Source organism: Diaphorina citri, unplaced genomic scaffold (genome assembly GCF_000475195.1).
Source record: "Diaphorina citri unplaced genomic scaffold, Diaci psyllid genome assembly version 1.1 scaffold6092, whole genome shotgun sequence".
Lineage (NCBI taxonomy): Eukaryota > Metazoa > Arthropoda > Insecta > Hemiptera > Psyllidae > Diaphorina > Diaphorina citri.
Window position 1 is genome coordinate 2,485 of NW_007383468.1, and position 2,182 is coordinate 4,666.

The following is a 2,182-nucleotide window of genomic DNA, read 5'->3' on the forward strand; positions in this document are numbered from 1 at the left end:
CATTTTAATATCGTACATCATGATGAGCACCTATTGAGTAGTCAACCAGTCACAATTTAGAAAGATGAGAAAATGAAAGTGAGCCTGCCTGGGTGATCATTTGAATTCACCTTGAATTGTCATGTATCCAGGGCAGGGCCATTCTCAGTCTAGCCGGGCATCGGGGCAAACTCCAAAAATGATGCCCTTTCCAGGGCCGTATTCAGAATTTTGTCGAGGGGGGGGGGGGTCAAACACTAATGAACCGGGTGGATGCTCCATATTTTCGGAGGCTGGCCTATGGTAAAAGAGAAAAATGAAGCTCCCCCCCCTCTAAATACGGCCCTGCATCCAGGGCCATTCTCAATCTAGCCGGGCATTGGGGCGAACTTCAACAATGTGCCCTTCTAAGGGCCGTATCCAGAATTTTGTCGAGGGGGGCCCGAGAGTCTTCAAACAGTGATGTACCACGGGGGTTTATGCTCCAAATGCTCAATATGCTCATACTACAGTACCTGCTGGCCTACAGTAAAGGATAAAAATGAAGCTCAAGGGGGCCCCTCCTCACAACAATTTTTACTTTCTATTACCAAAGTATAGCGGAGATATACCTACTAGTAATGAGAAGTAGGTATTTATTGGCCCTATGGTTGTGGTTATGTACCTACATTGTACAGGGTTAGGCTTTAGGCTATGCTTTTTTTCTAATCTAAATTCTCTTTAGAGATGAGCTATTCATTGTTTTTCTTCCATGTCCTAGCCTAACCCAGTACATGACCACAAAGCTCGAGGGTCATACATTATTACTGACTGGCACATAATTATCTACCTACTTATCTCAACTTTATCCGATAGACACTTACCTGTGATCTCTCCAGAGATGATATCATAAGTTTATTAATAGAGGTGTTACATGATGTCACCATGGTCTTGGACGAAAACCATCTAAAATACCAGTTTTTTGCATAGATGTTTAGTCTGCCTTATCTGCATGGCATCCTATTAGGATTAGGTAGATCCTGAATTACTGTAGATATGTACTGAAATTATGTACTTAAATTTCCTTCTGAGCTACATGTTGAAACTGAGTGTAATACACCAACATGTATCAGCATCCCAGCTTGACCAAAAAGTTTACTAAAATTAGGAGGAGGAATTTTTCAACTACATACTTAAATGCTTGTCACAAATTAATATCGGTCCCAAATTAATACTCCTAGATAAATTTTATGACCTGACTTGAACTCGAACCACAACCTCCAGATCCAAAGTTCAACTCGTTAACCACTGCACCACTGAGGTTGATAAGTTTACGAAGATTGGTAATTGTTTTTTGCTAAATCTTCTTAGAAATCGTACACTTTGCGATGAAAAATCCACCGATGGGTCCTCTTCATTGATGTTCTTCCTATTTCAGATTTCAGTGTCATTTCTCAAACAAAATCTAATCTCAATTCTTCCTATTCCTCTGTCTACAGATATTGCCATGGACTGGTCAGACCACGCCCTCTGGTGGCCAAACCGCAACTCCTGGCTGACCAGGACCCGCTCCACACTGGACCAGTATGGTGTGCAGGCGGACTCCCTCCTCCATTTCACGCCCATGCACAAAACGCTCCGTGTACAGCTGCCCGATCTGAGATATTTGGACTGCCGAGTGGACTTCTCTATCAAGACGTTCAACGCTGTGCTTCATCTGTGCAAAGAATTAGGTGAGAAAGAGTAGTCAGTAGTCTCCGTGGCCGAATTAGGTAGGAAACTCTTCAGCTTCCAGAATATCCCAGGAAAAAACTTCATTTTATAAATAAATTAAACTGTTCTTTATTCGTACTACTTGTTCCTAATCAAGAACCTGTTTCGACTTCCTCCAGGCATCAGGCATCCGGAAGAGCTCTCTTTCGCCAAGCCGCTGGAGCCCCACCATCTGAAGCATAACCTAAAGGACCTCCTCGCCAAGAAGTCCTACAGGGACCACAACGGATCAATACCGGCTGACACAAATACGTTCATAGCCAACGGGTCCCCGGCAGGGACCACAACGGATCAATACCGGCTGACACAAATACGTTCATAGCCAACGGGTCCCCGGCTGGGTCTACGGGGAGTCTGGACAAATCCTACCCTCCGTTCATCTGTGCTCCGATCACACCCATGAAACATTCCGCGTCCACACCCATTAGCTCGCCTCTCAATAATGTAAGTC

General features: G+C 44.2%; 1 protein-coding gene across 1 annotated transcript; it reads left to right on the plus strand.

The window, feature by feature from the left end:
* Nucleotides 1-1,456: 1,456 nt before the first annotated feature.
* LOC103521846 (unc-112-related protein-like) lies at nucleotides 1,457-2,175 on the plus strand (the record flags this gene model as incomplete). The annotated part of the gene is made up of 3 exons (XM_026832335.1): nucleotides 1,457-1,691; nucleotides 1,851-1,947; nucleotides 2,010-2,175. Coding segments are annotated over exons 1-3 (489 nt in total), but the record flags the coding sequence as incomplete, so codon positions are not given.
* Nucleotides 2,176-2,182: the final 7 nt, after the last annotated feature.